The following is a 16,219-nucleotide window of genomic DNA, read 5'->3' as shown; positions in this document are numbered from 1 at the left end:
ATCCTACCATATTAATTGTTTTTCAATAAAGCCTAAAGTATCTAAAGGAGATATCACTATTTTTTTTTTCATAAAACCGTTACTGTAGACGGTTCGGTTTAGTCTGGAAACATTTTTATTATACCTGTTATTCACATTTTGTATATCTAGTTAACAATACTTAACATCGATAATACTGGCTCAAATTTTTACATTGGTTGTTTCTATCCCTAACTCAAATTTAAGAACTATTTTGAAGCACTAATGCTGGGTTTCTGTTTCATCTGCAAATGGTTTAATCTTGTGGATTTTGATGTTCAAACTGATGATAGGTTTGTGTTTTGCAGGAAGTGAGTGGAGTTTGAAAGTCTTTGGCTTTAATTATCAGGCTGTAGGTGTTGGAGTGGATTTTGCCCATCCCATGCCACCAGGGATAGGAGCTTTAGCTCCCTCCCCCCTCCCCCCACCCCCTTTTTAAAGCTGTGCCATACAGGCTCGTGCACACTACTGTACAACATGATATTTTCGTGAATTGGAGCCGCGGCCTTTTTCACTGTGCACATGAAATTTTCGCGAAGTGCCTCTGGCATTCAATGCATACAGTGTAGAAAACAGCCTTTGCATGCATTTTAATTTTGCAAATCTTGGTTCTCGCGAAATTCGCGAAACTAAAATGCACATGAACATTAATATCTTATTTTACATTAGTAACTTATTCTAATAAAGAAAAACGATTGTCTCAATTTTCAATGTAACTTCTTTTTTAGTACGTGGATGGAATCTTATTTTACAATTTTGTGCACACTAAAAATAATAATCATACTTATTCCAATGAAGAAAAAAAAAAAAGATTTTAAATACTAAATCCTTGATTGTTTATTTATTTGTTATGCTTTTTGGGGGGGATGTTTTTTTGTTGGGCACGTGGTACGTGAGTGTGAGAAAGACCCCCTTAGGCGTGAGTCTCACACCTAATGCATGAGACTTGGTACCTAGGTCTTCATTGCATCTTATTGCCCTACCCCTCTTGGATCACAGTATGTAATCATTGTATGCTTCATCTACTGCTGTATATTCTTTTCACATTTTATTCACACATAGGTCACTGATTTGATTTTCACCTTGCTGCATTACTGAGACCCACACAAGGCCCAAATCATGTCTCTGTATCGAAGCTCAGTTTTCGTCGTGAAGGGACTGCGGGAATTTTGCAGGTAAGTGGATAAATAGTAGTCAAGAATGCTTGACTCTTTCTGTGCCATGTTTGCACCCCCAAGTCAGTCGCTAGTGTGCCAAGTTCACATTTATATACTGCTCAAATGCTCAAATCTGCAAAAACTGATAGATTAATCGGCAAACACCACAGTGCAGTGAAAGTGTTTTATCGCGATTCCATTCCTGTCACAAATGTATGGTTGAGGGGTCTAGATATCGCGCACGAAAATTTGAAATGCTCTTATAATAGAAGTTATTCCATAATCGTACCTGAATTTCTCAATGAATATCACGAAAATGCAGAAAAATCACCTCCCAGAATCTCCTGATGATACGATGACGGAGTAGTGCGCTGTCGCCGTTTGTATGTCGGACTTTTTTTTATGCGTTCACCTTCTCGGGGTATGTAAAGATCGCGCAGCTGCCCTATGTAGTTTCATGCGTGAAAGTGTCTGCCCCTCTCTGCGGCTGTAGCGTGCTTCGGCTTTCGTAGAATATTATCAACGATCGATCAAACAAATTACGAATTCTATCGGCTACGATCATACGAACGAGACAAGCGAGACGACACGTCTAGGCTACAACATCCTTAAAAAAAAGATTTTAAGCTAAGGTAGGTAAATTATAAGGTAAAAAATTGGAAATTTAGTAAAAAATTTGTTCCAAAAAATTGGAAATTTGGTGCAAAATTTGTTTGAAATCAAAATTTCTTACCTGCTTTCTTCTCATGTTTAGCGGTTGTCAGGTATTTTTATTCCATGGGCGTATCGGCAAGTTTTGCGCTTAGTCCTACGCGTAATATTGCTTGCTATACGCAGTTATGCTATGCGCGATCATTAAGTCCCTGCGCGAGACCTATCTGTAGTACCCTTACTATACAACTTGTAGCTTGCATTTTCTGTGGTGATTGACTATCAGGAGGTGTCCCCTACTGGATTTGTGAGTAAATTCTTAGTTTCTGTCACTGTTTTATGTGTAAAAGTCATGACTCTGCAATAATGTAGCTACTGGTCATTTGAAAGAATTTTAGTCATAGATTTGCCATACAATTTATATCAAAGCAAACTTTGCATTTTCTCTACAGCTTTGCTCATGACATGTCCAGGGTAACAAAAATCTGTAAAAAGTTACATAGATTTGAAAAACAGAGTGCTTTACCAAAGCATGACTACCTTGCTGTCTCAGAATAATGTGGCACACAGGGGATTTACACCATGAAACATCAAGATATAATTAGATGAATATGCTGCTAATGGGTAGTGTTAAAATTCTTTTTGAAAACCAGGTCCAGTTGAAAACATGTCTACATTTGTGCTGTACTTTTCATATTACCTGCATGATTCACACTACAAGTACTGAAACAAATGTACCCATGATACAGTCACAGAAGCATTCTTAAGTCATGATATTCAATCAATGTATTATTTTGTTGATATGAACTTGGACGCAATAATATGGTGACAACGCCATGATTTGCTCAGACTGCAACAATTGCTCCGGTCTTATTTTCTCTCAGGACTTTAGGGTTAGGGTTGTCATAGGGTTTGAAATAGGTTTGGTGTTGTTGGAGGATTAGGATAAGAGTTATGACTGTGGGCAGAAGTTATGTTTGTCATAATGTACAGAATGCTTATCTTGGGAGCAATTGTTGCTGGAGCAAATGTCATTTAACCATGGAATACACATGTACAGACCTATTACATGATGTACCTAGGTACTGAATAAATTTCCCCAATAAAAGGTCTACACAGTCCTGACTTGCTAGTGCCAGGTATTATGTACCTCAGGCAAACAGCAATAATGTACAAAGGTCCAATTCAGATGTCATAATTCTCACCATAAATCTGATAGAGAGATTCAGAGGACTGTATCTGTCCAGAATGTAAACTACATGTACATTGTATAACAGGGTAATTCGCACAGTCACATTTGAAGGATAATTGTGAAAACTAGTAAAAAAATGTAATGTTTATGATCCATAAATGGCATACTTTCTGTGTCCCATGCTCTCTACACAATATGCTGAAAGAACTAAAATAGTCTGTGCATAGACAGGCTTAGGTGAGCTATATTAAGCATTTTGACATAAATACATTGTAGGGCATGGCTGTGCACTATACCAAAACTTTCACATGATCACGCAATGCAATCTAACCAATACTACTCTAATAGCACATATTATACAGTTGTACTTCATCTGTTTACTATAATAATTACATTGAAATTCCATAGAGGGCATAGGTTCTATTTGATGCAGATTTTTTTTTTTTGTCTTGTCACCATCAACAACTCATTGACACCTCTGAAGTTAGCTGCATATTTTACAATGGAGAAAGATCTGTTTACTAGAACTTTGTCACACCAAACAAGAGATTTTCCTGTTGAAACTAGTTTGGTATTTAAAAGTTTTTAAGGAGGAAGGATATTTACTCAATGATATGATATATTTCCCCCTCTCTCTCTCCCTCCCTCTCTCCATCTTTATCTCTCTTCCTCTTCTCTCAGGAGTGGCTACGAGCGTGCCGCCAAGTCCTTCGATCAGACCGCCCTTGATATCAACGTCGGCGGCAAGTCGTTCCTCATCACTGGGGCCAACAGTGGTATCGGGAAGAGCACTGCCCTCGCTGTGGCTCAGAGAGGTGTGCTGAATGTCTCCATGTTCGAAAATGTTTAGTGGGCTATTCATAGCATGTATACTGTATTAGAAAGACAAGAGAGGGGAGTATGGATTCATGAGGTATGATTGTATTTGTTGAAGGCCAGTATACACCCGTTTGTTGTCTTGATTATCATTTGGTTTGATAAAAGTCATGTCAACCTTCATTATTTGGTAGAGAGAAAAGAAGTACTCAATTGTGATTTACAAGATGTGAGCAAATCAACTTTTTCATGGAAAAGTGTGAGGAAGTGCTTGGGCTATAAGAGTATCTAAATGTACAATAAATTGTATGGAGGGAGTCTAGAAATATAGGTTATGTGTGAATGCTGATTTTTTCCTATGATTCAGATGTGATTGTATTACAACATATCCCTTGATTTAACAGAAAACGTATTTCAAGAGAAGTTGTTTTCACCCGTCCAATATTAATGAATAAACTGCATTAGGAGATCAGATGATTTGTCATTGTTAAAACATTGTTTTCCTTGTTTTTAATAGAGGTCTCTTGTCTTTGAAGTGAAAACCAAGATAACTCAGCTTAGCTGCTTGGCTTAATTCATGGACACGGATGACGTGTTGTTCCAAGATGAACAAAATATGCACTATGAATATCTTTATTGAAATACTCGGCTATTCCTGTTCTAATGTGCAGCATTGTTATGTGACCCTTGTAATATTGGCGTCATGTGATCAGTGTTTCTCATTTCTTATTGGCTGAATCATACCTGAAGGTGGCACTGTGCACATGGTGTGTCGGAACCAGGAGCGAGGGGAGGAGGCCAGAAAAGAGATTGCAGAAACCACAGGAAATGAGGTTTGTGTTAAACGAAGTCCATCTGTTGGACAACTTTCAAACCAGATCTTGAATCATGTTTGTTTAAATCTTCATGTGATTAATGGATCACATTTTTTTCTACACCTCATTTGTTCTGCCTGTTTTGGTTCTGCCTTGTGCACTTCTTTTTTTTTTCTACCCTTTTGCATATCTGGACGAAGCTGGTACAGGGCCTTACAAATGCTAACTGGTATTGCTATTTCTAGCAAGTGAATATTGTCAGTTTTGAATGCAATCATTCTGTTAGATTGTACTGGTAGACCTTAAATAAGTTTGTAGGGCATGAAGTAGGTGGACCACTGAAGAAAATTGATGCATTAACCTGAAAAAAAAATCTTCAAGCAGATGGCTCTATAATCAAACTTCATTTCCGCTTACAATTTTGTTTGGGTTTGTTTAGTGATACAATTTTCAGACTTTACTAGAATGTAATCTTGTAAATGCCAAATGCGATCTACTATTTGCAAAATCAGGCACTGAATTATCAACATAAGAAGTTCATTGATTTCAGTCATTGCTCTGTTGCATTTAGTTTTCAGTGGTTTCTTGATGGTAAAACATCTGTTGATGTGCACTTTTATATTCTTTTTTTTGCATGTACTATATTTTTTTACATTCCAGGATGTGCATCTTCACATAGTCGACATGTCAGACTCACAGAAGGTAGCAGACTTTGCTAAGGAGTTTGTCAATAGTGGCAAGCAGCTGCACGTTCTTGTGAGTATTGTCTCGTCTTTCATCTTCAGAGCAATGTGACAGGTTAGGTTTATTGTGGTACAGTTAGATGAATGAGAAATGATGCTTCCATGACACTTGAATGTCAGTTTGGTAGTCATTGTTAATCTTCTGTTTCAGCAATGCCTTGAGGTATTATCATGTTTTAACTTATTGACAATTTTAATGCTACCAGCAGCCGTACTGTAGTAGTAATTCTACTTCCAGCACCCTTATAAAAAGATCAAAATGAGGCAAAAACAAACTAAATGAAAACTTCTTCCACCCATGCTATGGAAAGACTTGCTTTCCCTTCGATAGAAATGTGGAAGTGGGCAATTCCGCAGTTAGGTGGACATGACATGGATAAAAGAAATGTGCCTCTTTATCTTACCCATTGATCTAGGTATCAACTAATGCCATGGATGTTCACCAATCATTAGGGTCTTTCAAATTCAGTAGATTTTATTTTTCGTATTTATTGATTTTGCGAGATCTAAAACCATCATTTAAAATGTACATGTGGGACTGGGGACGCTGAAATTCACTTAAATGCAAATTACAGTGGGTTCCTTTGAAATTTTTTCCTCAAAGTTTTGCTAAAGGGTAAAAGATGAATACATTTAAATACTCCAGAAGTCATGTGACATTTTGTCAATTACAAAAGGGTGAAATGACCTGCGGAATTACTCCGGACAAATGTAACGTTACTAACCATGCTTTTGGGGGTCTAGCTAAAAAATTATCGGTCGAACTGCTAAAAAAAATTGCATGAACATTTGTCATGATGCAATAATTGAAATTAATGCAACACTTTGTTTGAAGTAACTTGAATTTTTGCACACTTTTTGTTACAAGACATTGATTTTTTTGTCATGTCCTTTTTTCGTAACGTTACTAACCAGCCCTTTAAGTTGCTATAGCAATTCTAATATTTCTTGGATTGTGTTCATTCTTTTCTGTATCATAAACCTGGGAAGGATGAACATGTTTTTGACATAATTTTGACTTGAAATGAATAAACAGTAATTTAGTGGTAAAAACAAATATCTAAATTTGTTCAAATGTAACGTTACTAACCGCGGAATTGCCCAAGTAGATCTCATGGACTGCTTTTGTTCCGGTGAAATGTCTAAAAATACCATGTACAGCGTATTTGATCTTGTAGGGAACAAAGAATCTTGCTCCAAGTAGATGCATATATACTTCAAATAATTAAATGTTGAAGCCTTGATGTAATGATGATGATGGAAGAGACTAGTTTTACACTCCAGGAGCACCATCTGAAGTTTTGAAGGCAAATATGTATATAATATATTTTTCCTTGTGAGATATAAACATGTAACAATGGGGGAGAGTGTTATTGTTGTTGTTATTGTTTGTTTGTTTGTTTGTTTTTTGACAAGCCAGGCTCCCCAAATTCCAGCAGTTACAAAGAGACCAATCCATAGAATACATGGACAAGAATTTTCCCATCTTTTCTACAAAGTGAAAAATGTTGGTTTTTCTTCTGACCACTTCCTGTCTGGGTTCAAAGGTCAATAATGCAGGATGCATGGTGAACACAAGGCAGGAGACAGCTGCTGGCTATGAGGTGAACTTTGCCACCAACACCCTGGGCACCTACATCCTCACCTCACAGCTTATTCCTCTCCTCCAGCAAGTGGAGAATGCAAGAGTGGTAAGACATGTATTGCTGTATACGGCATATATTTAGCGAGTCTATATTTTCATGAATTGGACGTCCCCGACAATTTCGCAAGATTCACGATCGCGGAGTACAGTACTGAACAGAGAAATGTATTCGTGCATGTTATGTGGCGATCGGAGTCTATATTTTTGTGTGTCGTTAAATTTGCGAATAGCACCTGACTCGCAAAATTAATAATAATAATGATAAGGTCTTATTTATCCAGGGTAGCCTCTTCAGTGTTGCCACTGCTCTACCAGAGGGCCCTGCCATTCACGAAAATAAAAACCTTGCGAAATATTTGGCGTATACAGTATTGCAGCAACAAAGACCATTGGTCCAGCTGTTTGAAAATTACAGTTTACCTTTGAAAAGACAAACATATTTTGCCACTTTCCTTTGAAGAGAGTCCATGTCTGTGATGTCTCCCGAGTTAACATGAATTTTTTTATATTGCTTTAATACCATAAGGAGGGCCAAAAGAAACAGATGTCAATCATTGGAGTTTATAAAATGGGTTCAAGAACGGAGCCAATAGGAAGCGCTGAAATGAGTCACGTGGGCTTTGATTACTTTAGTACCATTGCACTGCAGTACCAGTGCGCACTCAATCGGTTGTTACAAGTGCGTCGCACGCGACTATACGCGCTGTCAATCCTGTAAACAACTTCTAGTTCGGGCTGCCGGCCGGCCTTTCTTGTGTGCATAAAATATTATGTGGCGTACAGTTGTATGTATACAGTACTCTTATACGTACAGTACTTACATGTGCGGGATTTCCAAGTGCGACGTGCTTGACTCGACTCTCTCGAGCGAGTGCTACATGTAGCTGACTGGTATTGACCCACAAAGGTACGTGAAAAATGCTGTTAGTTTTCGACCCATTTTATAAAAACAAATGATGCACAGGATTATTTCGTGGCATTAGTGGAGATGCAGCTCACTCTCGGGTATTTACAATGAAGTGCAACTTGCACTCGGCTTCGCCTCGTGCATGTTTCACAATTGTAAATACCCTCGAGTGCGCTACGCCTCCAGTAACGCACTCTATCCTGTGCATCATTTGTATAGTAACACATGACAGATGTTGATTACACAGGGGGTTTACACCATGGTGCATAAAGAGTCGAGAGCTAATTAACTGATGTCAGATTTATGTCAGAACATTATCAATGCAGCTATGCTGAATGTGACTGATTTGATGAGCTGCAAATTAGAGTGATAATATCTGATATGTATTTATTTCACAGATCACAGTTTCATCAGGTGGAATGTACACACAGAAGCTAAATTTGAATGACCTTCAGAACAAGAAGGTGTCAACTTTTGAGGGGACAGCCGTCTATGCTGGCCAAAAGGTATGCAACTTAGAATCATAGGCCTAAAGAAATGGATGTTGAACACATATTAGTTAGCTCTTAAGAACTGTGATCATACAGTAAATATAAGAGTTCATAAGCTGTACATTGTTTAGTAGTACAAATGGCCTGTTCTAAACTATTGCAATGAATGAATAGTTCAATATTATTAAACACGGTTTAATAATATTTTCAAAAGACAGTACAAGAAATTATTGATTAGTAAGTATTGATATACATGTAAAAATGGGTATATTGGTCTTTCTTCTATTTGTATTATGGTGTTTAATCTTTTTCTTTTTTTTAAAAGTGATTTTAAAATGATTATAATGCGGGGTATGTGCAACATAACAAGCCTATTCTGGCTTTCGACGCGCATACCATTTTCCGATCAACCAAACACACAATGTTAATGAGTTTCTGTTCTTTTTGTACCTGTGATATCTGTTTTCCCCATGTGGTTTTTATTCTTTTGTCTTTATCATAATCTCGCCTTGTTTTGTTGATGTTTCCATTGTTTTTTAACTCACTTTTTGTACAATTTGCTCATATTCACATGTAGTTTTGTATATTTATATATTGAATCGGAAATATAAGATTGAATTGAATATTGTATGTGAGTGTGCATAATATGTGTGTGTGTGTGTGTGTGTGTGTGTGTGTAACATAAGGGCAACATGATTGTATCTGGATTTTTCTGGAGCAAAAATATTTTTATAAGGAAATCAAAAGAACACTTTGCCCGGCTCCACCAGAAGGCATGAAGAATGATACCGTAAAACATGAAATATTCGCGGCACGAAATTTTCGCGAATAGGAGCCGACGGCCTTTATCATGGCAAGAAATTTTCGCGAATTGCCTCTTGCGTTCAATGCATATAGTGTAGATAAGAAATTTCGCGTGCATTTTAATTTCGCGAATCTTGGTGCTCGCGAAATTCGCGAAATTAAAATGCACGCGAACATTTCTCGTTTTACAGTAGTTGCCTCAACACATCTGTAACTGATTGAGTGATTAACACTTTGCATATTATTACAAATGAACAATTATGAACAAAAAAGGGTTATTACTTACATACCAACATTGTATTCTTTTTTCTGCTCTCAATGTTCTTATGTCAATTTTCCTCCCCACCCCTGCTCCTAAACATCACAGAGACAGCAGGTGATTATGACTGAACAGTGGGCTAAGAGGCACCCAGAGATCAAGTTCTTCTCCATGCACCCCGGCTGGGCAGACACCCCGGCAGTGCGCACCTCCATGCCCGACTTCTACGAGCGCATGAAGAACCGGCTGAGGACCCCGGAGCAAGGGGCGGACACCCTGGTGTGGCTGTGCCTGGCGAGCAGAGTTCAGGAGGAGAAGAGTGGGGGGTTTTATCTCGGTATGTGTGACAATAATGAGGTAACTTATTTAAATGTTGTTGCTACGTAATATCAGCTTATGTCCATAATCTTTTTGGATTGATAGTAGCTTACTTTGGCACTGCAACATGTTTCTTTTCTCAGTGATTAAAAGAAGAAATGGTAGGTATTCAGTATATCATAAGCAATCTCTTTCACACTGTTCTAAAACACACTGAATGAAACATTGGCCCGAATTCACGAAGGTGGTACAAATGAAACCATGGTTTAAACCATGGACAAAAACCATGGATGCCAAGTGTCGCATGGAATATTTCGTTACGAAATCAGTCATTTGGTAGATGAAATGTTTATTTTGTAACGAAATGACAACATGTTGTAACTAAGTGAACATTTCTTCCACGAAATAATAATTTCGTTAACGAAAAGGTCATTTTGTCAATGAAATTACCAGTTTCGTAACGAAATATTCCGTGCGACACTTGGCGCTCCATGGTTTTTGTCCATGGTTTAAACCATGGTTTCATTTGTACCACCTTCGTGAATTCGGGCCATTGTGTCTTCTTTGTTTTTTTTTTTCAGTATTTATGTTTCTTACTATTTTTCTATGAAGAAAGCACAGTGTAATTCATGAATACTGTTACTAATGCTTGCAGTTCAATATTGCAGCAATGAGTTTAAAGTGTATGGTGTTTTTGATAAGAACTGTACTTATATACTGATTTGTGTACATCATCATGTTTCAGATCGCAAGCCTCAAGCAAAGCATCTAACTTTCGCCTGGACCCACTCTTCCGAACAAGAGGAGGAAAAACTGATGACGTTGCTGGAAGAGATGGCATCGAACTTCACAAAATCGCAATCGGAGTAGTAACATTCCATTTAGAGACTTCCCATCCACATTGATGAAGGCAGTTCTATGCAGTACCTATGCAGTGGAACTCAGCAACTCAATGTGATATTGGCAATCAGTCAAAACAGACCACATTTTGTGATGCATATGGTCACTGTGCAAAGTGTGCAGTGCCAGTCTGGTTGATACATAATCACTACACTGGTTCACTGTGTGTTTTATGCTGAAGATGATGCCTCCATATATCAAGATCTTCGAGGAAATCCATGATCCTCTTTTGTTTGTTTGTCTGTCTGTCTGTCTGTTTGTTTGTTTGTATGTTTAATTGATTGATTGGTTTAAGACCTGGTCAGTAGCTGTCATTGTTTATTTCAGTGAACAGTTTGGTGTGTCTCCAAAATCATGAGTTAAAATAAAGAGTACATCTCTGGGTATTTATGGGACTACAGCCAATGAGATTGCATCATGCAGTCAAACTTCACCCTTCACATCACCAGAACAGCAACAACAAGATTAAATGTCTCAATTCTTCATCACTGAACAGTGTTACAAGTGATATCTGAGGAAAAATCACTCTATTTCATTACTGAGGGTGTGTAAAAGCATTTCCTTTGGCAGAAGTCTTGATTTCTGATGTAGTGACAAGGTGGTTTACAGACACAGTCTTGATGACTGTAGTAGGGCAGGATATCATACGTCTTCCTGTCAGTTGGTTGTGTCTGGAGAGGCAATCAATCTGCCGAATTATTGCAGTGAAAGATGTGATTTTCATACTCTCATTATATGTCAGCCATGTTGTACAGTTGTTGCTTCGCAGGCCTGATGTGATCTGATGATGAAAATGATTCCATAGGATTGATTTTATTTTCTATGTATGGACATTTTTAGTACGGGTGACTGCTATTACCAAAAAGTCCACAGGACTGCTAGTTTTCTTTTGTCATATCAAAATTTCATATAGCGGAACAATGAAAAAAAATATATAAAAATACACAGATTTTGGAACCTGAATTTTACTTCATTGTTACAACAAAATGGTTATAACTGTGTTCATTATAACAAGAGTGCACAGTAATTGTTTGTGGATAAGTACTGTAGAATGTTTTTTTGTGTGCTTGCCATGACTAAATGGATAAAGGATGTTCACTGAGTGAAACCTCTACCACTGCTTTGAGCAATACATGACCCAATGCTGCCACTAAATTGCTGGTATGCATGTACACATAGCTTTTTTTTTCTTTTTTTTTTTAACAATTCCTTTACATCTGATGCATTCATTGCACTATATCGTTGGTTGAGAATGATAAGGGCGTTAAGTTGCCACTAAACCCATAGGCCCGAATTCACGAAGGTGGTACAAATGAAACCATGGTTTAAACCAAGGACAAAAACCATGGAGCGCCAAGTGTCTCACGGAAGATTTCGTTACGAAATTGGTCATTATGATTTTCGTCGACAAAATGACCGTTTCGTTAACGAAATTATCATTTCATGGACGAAATGTTAATTTAGTTACAAAATGTTGTCATTTCGTTACAAAATAATCATTTCATCGACGAAATGACTGATTTTTATAACCAAATGTTCCGTGCGACACTTGGCGCTACATGGTTTTTATCCATGGTTTAAACCATGGTTTCATTTGTACCACCTTCGTGAATTCGGGCCAGTGTGTTCACGACCACTTAACGCCCTTCTCATTCTCTACAGACGATATATATATATAGTCTTTATCTTTCATTTCATTTTGTATGTGCATGTGTGTGCGCGTGTGTGTGCATGTGTGTGTGAAGAGAGAGAGAGAGAGGATGTTGTTTGAGTAGGTGTTTGATGTTGTTTATAAGACCATTTTAGTTTGTGTTCTACTGTATGTCATTTTTCTTGAAGAATGTTAGCTCAGTACTTCCAGAGTTAACAGTTCAAAACTGAGAAATTCAAATGGTTTGTTTGTTTGGTCAGTTAGGTAATATTATGTGTAGCACAGAGGTCTAATGTACACTAATTTCTTTTAAGTCAATATTCAACATTCCCAAACACTGCCCTATAATGACTTGTTGTGATGTCTTGTTGTAATGTTGTAATATAAGCCAGTGATTGGTTGTATGATGACTTTCATTTTCATCCTGATTGATCTGGTGATGTAATCATTGTGTAGATTTTGATATTCAAAGTAGATCATTTAACCCTATTCTAACTGGGCTATTTGAGACCAAGTTTTTACTGAGGGGGGGTCAATTTGACCCCCCCTTCAGATCTCGGCCGCTGATCGTGCGATCGCCGCGAAATTTTGCCTGAAGATAGAGCTGGATGTAAACTACAAGATAACATGGTCATACAATAGAAGAATATTGCCTTTCTATTTTTAATAAATTAATTATGCAAATTTGTGCATGAAATCATATTTTCACCTATAACTCCATTAAAAAGACTGGAGGGTAGCTAAATTTTTGTGTCAGAATTCCTCAAGACACATCAAACAATTTCCTTGAAAAAAATTAGCACAATCGAAATCAATTTCTTTTGTTTTTTATTGTTTTGTTAATTTCTTATGTATTTTATTGTTTTTTCGACCTTTTGTTTTCTATTGTTTTTTTGCCAAAATTTGTTGCAGGCACCTTTTCAGGCTTATCTACACTAGAATTGATTAATTTCAATGGTTAAAGTTGAAATAATCTAATTTATATCAATTTATCCAAAAAACACAATTTGCATTGGATTTGCACACGATATCATGAATTTCAGCTGTTTTTTGGTTGACACGCATATGCAAAACATTACGTAACTTCAAAACGGTGTACCCGGACGTCGCAAATTTGGTCTCAAAATATGCGAGAGACTTCAATGAAAAAAGTCGTGAAACGACGTGGCAAAATCTTTGCGCGTTGCGAAATCGTGGCGCGAAACGTCGAGGGGGGGGGGGTCAAATTGACCCCCCCCCCCCCAGTTAGAATAGGGTTAAGAGGAATTAATCAAGTATGTACCAAAAATAGGGAACTTGATCATGTTCATAGGCCTGTCTTAAAAGTATGCTTAGGTGCAACGTACACATGTATTTGACAACAAAAGCAATAGTATAAACATGATACAAGACCAGGAATAATTGCCAATGTAAGCAATGGTAGTGCACTGATGCATTCTAACTGTTGCAGTGATTAATGTGGCACCAGTGATGCCAAGTAGTCACAGACACTGCTGCGATTAGAACTCCTGTTTAAAGTCAAGGAAATAATGCATCGCATTCAATGTAACTTGACTCAAGTCAACTTTCCATCAAAGGTGTTGATGGTAAATCAAAACATAAACTTGCTTTATCCCGTAACTTTATCCCCCTCACCTTACTTCCTGCCCAAATGGACGTTTTCCTATGCCCAAGGAGGAGAAAAGTCGGGTTAATGTAGCTCACCACCACTGTGGTCTAGCGCCCCCTTTTGTCCGCATGTAGGTGATTACAGTGATCGTGGCAGAATACATTACATACATTGTATGGATTAACCACTAGATTATTTCTCCCTATTGACTCATCCAAATCAATTATCTATGGGCCTGTTAGCCGTCATCACGGACCACACAAATTCTACAGTTGGTATGCATGGGTGACATATCAAAAGTTCTGAAAGTAAAGTACATGTACAACCTGTAACTCCAAAATTGTTATAAATCACAAAACTGGAATGGGAACTGTGGAGTTACACTTCAACTGGATGAATGATAATCTACATTAGTTAAAGTTAATGTACATTTACAATGTACCATGTCCCTTCCTTCCATCGCTTAATAACTCGGCATCTTCCCAAGGAGCCGTTAAAGGGTACTATCAGACACTCTTAAAACTGATTTTCATCTCCTTTCTAAAGAGGTGAGAATGGTCATGCCTTATGTTGCAAATTGCTCTGATAGTCACACGGTTGTTGGCCTCCGTGATTGGGAGTAATTGAAGTGTAAACACATTTTTTTTTTTTTTGGGGGGGGGGTGTGTATTTTCAGATGTGCAGCAAATATGTATGCACAGGATGTTGCATGCAGAAGCATTATCTTTGATACATTGTACAGTAATTACACGTGGTATGGACACTTTTAAAATTACATACATTGGTAAAAATGTTGAACAATGTTCTTAAAGTGAAAACTTGTTATCATTTTGTGGGAAGCAGACCTGAAATCAATTATTTTTGTTAATTAGCAGTAATATTTTACAATTATACTGTAAATGTGATTTACCTGATATACATGTGCAAGATATGAGAACTGTAATAGATAATGATATAAATTCATGTATGAGTAATCCATTACATTTTTGTCTCATTCTATGTTCGAGTTTTGTAATAATTCCTTCAGTCATATATGCCTACTCCCTTGTGTCAACGAACTGAAAGCTTTGTTATCCCTACCTTATGGGATGAGAAAAGAGTTGTGTGTGGATGACGAGATGGTCATACATGTGAAGGTAAATGTGGGTAGTTTGGAGACGCATGATCTGTCATAAGTGTGTGTGGATAGCGACAATTGCGTCTTGCCCTTGAAATGGCCCTTGAAATGGCCAGATTTTGGCACAACATTTCGCAAAGAGTAAGAGTTTGAATGCAAAAACATATGCATGTATTTTTGTGGGTTTTTTCTTAAATAAAATTAAGGTAATCAAATAATAGAAAAATAATAAGTGATAATAATATCGATTTTTGCATCTCAAATGTATAACATCCATACAGCCAGGACTATAATCAAAGATTATTTCCCACAAACAAAGGTTTGGATTCAATCATGGTCCGAAATGATACATGTATTTTAGAGACAGACGTGCGCTACAATATGATTATGTCGAAACGTCATTCAGAAATCGCGGGTGTCTACACCATGATATTAACGTTTCACTGTTAACCATATTGGCAAATTAGTGAGCCAATTGGGAGTCTGTTGAACGATAAAGACATGGAAGTGAATGGGAGGGACTCTGATGAAGAGGCAAAAATTAGATACTGAAGCTTAAAAAAAAATAATAATGATAAAAAATAGGATGTGGACCGAGAGTGATTTTCCACTTCGCTATGCGTGCAATCGTGGCAACAAGCGCAACCAGTGGCCCGCCCTCTTTCGAGACCTCGCCACACTGAAAATGGCTGGTTATAACGTAGCTTGAAAGCAGTGACAACAACAAAAAAATTGCTCGTGATCGGTTCATTGAAGATGACCTGTAAGTTGATTAGGGTCTGTAGTGTTTATGCAACATGTACGCCTGGAAACCTGGGTCAGGTTGGGGCGCGTTGTGAGGAAAGTCAAACCTCTTTAGTTTCACAGTCAATAATTCATACAAATTGGCTCTCTCTCTCCCTCTCTTTCATTTTCTCTGAGCAAACGAATAAAATCCAAGATCAGATTTTGTTGCTGCTGCCTCGAAGCTCATCTTCAACTTATCTAATGTGATCTCAAAGTTCTCCAAAAGATGGTACTTCTTCTTCTTCTTCTTTAGTTGATGGAGCAGTGAAATATGGTATCATTCATTAGGGTTGAGGATTATGTTTCCAAAGTGAATCTAATTCAGATTGTTATTTCAATA

At 37.5% G+C, this 16,219-nt stretch overlaps 1 protein-coding gene across 1 annotated transcript; it reads left to right on the top strand.

Moving 5' to 3' along the window:
* Positions 1-1,100: 1,100 nt before the first annotated feature.
* Positions 1,101-11,938, top strand: LOC140244239 (dehydrogenase/reductase SDR family member 12-like). Its single transcript, XM_072323874.1, has 8 exons — positions 1,101-1,193; positions 3,700-3,833; positions 4,585-4,667; positions 5,310-5,405; positions 6,940-7,083; positions 8,343-8,450; positions 9,607-9,835; positions 10,562-11,938. Exons 1-8 carry the CDS (start codon positions 1,138-1,140, stop codon positions 10,684-10,686), a joined length of 975 nt encoding a protein of 324 aa, XP_072179975.1. The 5' UTR covers positions 1,101-1,137; the 3' UTR covers positions 10,687-11,938.
* Positions 11,939-16,219: the final 4,281 nt, after the last annotated feature.

This window comes from Diadema setosum, chromosome 21, assembly GCF_964275005.1.
Source record: "Diadema setosum chromosome 21, eeDiaSeto1, whole genome shotgun sequence".
Lineage (NCBI taxonomy): Eukaryota > Metazoa > Echinodermata > Echinoidea > Diadematoida > Diadematidae > Diadema > Diadema setosum.
Note: the sequence above shows the minus strand (reverse complement) of the source record. Positions and strands in the feature narration are given on the sequence as shown.

Bases quoted from the DNA above. Each gene is read 5' to 3' on its own strand.
- LOC140244239 (XM_072323874.1), top strand. From the start codon at position 1,138: ATGTCTCTGTATCGAAGCTCAGTTTTCGTCGTGAAGGGACTGCGGGAA. The intron at 5,406-6,939 runs GTGAGTATTGTC...CTGGGTTCAAAG, and splicing joins GCAAGCAGCTGCACGTTCTT to GTCAATAATGCAGGATGCAT. The intron at 9,836-10,561 runs GTATGTGTGACA...ATCATGTTTCAG, and splicing joins GAGTGGGGGGTTTTATCTCG to ATCGCAAGCCTCAAGCAAAG.